The 3,340-nt window shown below is 46.1% G+C and overlaps 1 protein-coding gene across 1 annotated transcript; it reads left to right on the forward strand.

The window, feature by feature from the left end:
- Positions 1 to 294: 294 nt before the first annotated feature.
- Positions 295 to 2,226, forward strand: LOC112983233 (vitelline membrane outer layer protein 1-like). The gene is made up of 3 exons (XM_026100210.1): positions 295 to 465; positions 1,130 to 1,224; positions 1,941 to 2,226. Exons 1-3 carry the CDS (start codon positions 295 to 297, stop codon positions 2,224 to 2,226), a joined length of 552 nt encoding a protein of 183 aa, XP_025955995.1.
- The last annotated feature ends 1,114 nt before the right edge of the window (positions 2,227 to 3,340 follow it).

Genomic DNA, 3,340 nt, shown 5'->3' on the forward strand with positions numbered 1-3,340 from the left:
TATCCACGAACACAGAAAGGGCCACGAAGATCTCTGCGTAGTCCTTCAGTGATGACAAATAGCCTTGTACCCACAGCATCTGCCATATGTTTGCTGTTGAACTCTCTGTGCTTCCAAGGGAGCTTGTTGCTGGCATGGAGAGCAGGTCAGCAAGTGCTGTGTCACTGCCTGGAGAAAAGCTATTGTTCCCACAGTGCTTGTCAATGAACTGATGGGAAAATCTAGCCTGCCCCAATGGTATAAATTCCCCTGTTGATATACTGGGTCTCCTTCAGCAGACTGGAATTGGAAAACATGAAGCTCCTCACACCAGCCACTATCATTCTGCTCCTCTCTCTCTGCCTCCAGGACACATGGGCACGCAAATACATCTCTGTCCTCACTGTGCCTAATGGAGGCCACTGGGGCCACTGGGGGAGTCGGCAATTTTGCCGCTATGGCTATGCCAGTGGATTTGCACTGAAGGTAAAGTTCTCCCTATTTCCTGCCATCTTCTGTCCCTGTGCCCCACTTCCCCACTTCCCCACCTCCCAGAAAGATCTTCTCCAAAGTCTAAGGACCTGTTGCAGAGTTTTTGCCCCTCCTGACTCTGATAACCCGTACATAAAATTCTGAGTCTTTGGGTAAACTTAGCCTAGAAAATGCTGCCACCATAGTTACACCAGTAAGAAAAAATATCTTTTTGGGACAGGAGGTTTTTTATCAAATACAGCAAAAAACAGGTTGATGCCAGAATCATTTTGCTCTCAAACTGGAAAGAGATGTGCTGGCATACGCATCACGCACATTTGGCTGATGTTGCTGGGAGAAGCCATATCGATACTGAAATGCACTGCTGGAGTTAGGAGAGAGGCAGCTGCCTCTAACTTCCCAGCTGGGATTAAGTGTCTCTGCCTTACACATTGGGTCAGGCGTCAGAAAACCTAATGCAGAACTTGTTAAAAAGGTTATATAGATATGTCCTAGTTTCCCAATGTGACAGACATCTTTTTCCATGTGCTTTGCAAGGTATTTTCTGCTTCTCATTAGAGAAGGGAATTGAGACTGCTAATGACAGGCTGTTAAAGGACATTTCCTGTCCTTCCTCCGCCTTGCCTTTACCTCTGTCCCTATGTGTCTTCTACTGCAGGTGGAGCCCTCCCAGTTTGGAAGAGATGACACAGCTCTGAATGGCATACGCCTGCGTTGTCAAGATAACTCAGTCATTGAGTCTTTGGTGGGCAAGTGAGTACCCTTGTAGTTTCTCTCATTCGTCATGCACTGGCTCACAAAATAACCATAGGTGTCCCCATCTGCAGGGGACTCTTTTCTGATTGTTTTATTTGCACAGTGCTGGAGTATAAAGTAAGCTAAAACAGGTGTTTGCATTTTTTGTTTTGTAGATGAACATGGTTATTTCACATTGCTGTCTTCTGTTTTCTCTTGAAATTTCTGCAGAGCACTATGAACACCAGAAGTATAATCCCAAATTCTCATTGTGAATCTGAAACACATGGGGCAACTGTGAGGAAAGGGACTTTTAGCCATACATTTAGAAACTCTTTGGGTGAGGTCCTGACCCTGTTGACATGAATAGCACTGCACTGCAGGGCTGCAGGGTATCTATGCTGACTGCTGTCTGATGTGTACGTGTGTGAAAGGTCGGGGATGCATCATAAAACATGCTCAGGCTATCCTGGGAGTTTCCACCAGGACCAAGACAATCCAGGCTGGGATTTCCTGGTGTTTTTCTGATGAAATACAAATAAAGAGAAAGGGACACCCTTGAAAGAGAGGGGGAAAACGGAGAAAGTGAGGCACCCCAGACTTCAGCAGGATGTTGTGCTGGTCACTGCTGTGAGCAAAGCAACTGTTAAGCTTGAGGGCAGCATGGCAAGGAGAAGGGGCACTCCATAGCGGTTTGCAGAGCCTAGACATCACTCTGTCTGCTTTTTTGACAGGTGGGGAACCTGGACCAGCTTCCAGGTTTGCCCTAGAGGCTACTTGATCTCCTTCTCACTGAGAACAGAGAAATCTCAAGGAGGAGGTGATGACACAGCGGCCAACAACATCCGGTTCAAATGCTCAGATGCAACTGTGCTAGTAGGTGATGGACTTTCATGGGGTAGTTTTGGCCCATGGAGCAACAGCTGCAACATATGCGGTCTCCAGACAAAGGTGGAGCCCCCACAGGGGCTTCAGGATGACACATCGCTCAACAACGGGAAGTTCTTCTGCTGTAGCTGAGCACCTTCCCCATCTTCATCACTGGCTCACACGTCCCACAACAAATGAAATATCAGTAAAGCTTGTCTGTAACATTGTACTGAAAAATGCCTGTGATTTTTTTGACTAAGCCCAATCTTATGAGCATGGCTTGCCGTCATATCCACAGTAGATGGGCAAGAAAGAAAACCATGAAAGGAAGCAGCAAGAGGGAAAGATGAGGAAGAGCCTGTCCTAGCCGAGTGAGTGAGATGGAAGGGGTGAGTGAAAGACAGTGTCTCTGTCATGTGTTAAGGGATAGTACAGGGAAGCGATCCAATAACACTATACCATAGCTTCCCTTAGCCTAGACAGGTTTTCAAAAGTGACATCTGCCCCCTGACGCTCTTGGATTATACAGCCCTGCTTATTTCCAAACAATATACAGAAAATCTTATTTCTCTGAATGTGACAGAAACAAATAATTGGAGGCAACAGGTCTGCAGTGAAATGGTGCCATTCCAGCAGAGCCCAGAAGAGCTCTCTGTCTAGGCTTACTTCCAGGCTGTAGCCTCATGCCCACATTTCTCATTTGGCAAGGCTTTCTTTTCCACCTCTGCATGTGGTGTCCCCAGACGCTTACAGTGGCAACGAAGCAATACCTTTATCTTTGCATTTGCAGTCAGTCTGCAAGGGAAGTCCCAGGCTTCTGTGGTTTAATTTCTGCTTGCATATGCCTGCCTGTGTCTGCATGCCTTAGATGATGGTGCCTGTTACAGCTATCACTACCTTTGTGTATCTTCTCGTAGTGTTATTGGGCTTAAAACAACCATCATGTTAAGCAACTGGCAGTATATCACTGTGAAAATACCCAGTCTCTGGCAATTGCTTAGAACGGATGAATAGTCTTCTCACCTTTTTCTTCTCTGACTGGTGAATTTCTTTCAGATACACTTTGCCCATTTGTCCCTTTGTTTGAAAGAATATTTGACCTGGTAACATGACAGAGAGGGAAGAACAGTTATTAATTTGGGTGGACTTGAGGTCTCTAATCAAAATACTGTGAACTGAACTGGGGGAAATCGAAGTTTGGGCAGACTTGTGTGCAGCAGCAAAGATTTGGCATCATTGCCCATCCTAGCTTTGACTTTAATTG

This window comes from Dromaius novaehollandiae, chromosome 1 (assembly GCF_036370855.1).
Source record: "Dromaius novaehollandiae isolate bDroNov1 chromosome 1, bDroNov1.hap1, whole genome shotgun sequence".
In the NCBI taxonomy this organism is placed as follows: domain Eukaryota; kingdom Metazoa; phylum Chordata; class Aves; order Casuariiformes; family Dromaiidae; genus Dromaius; species Dromaius novaehollandiae.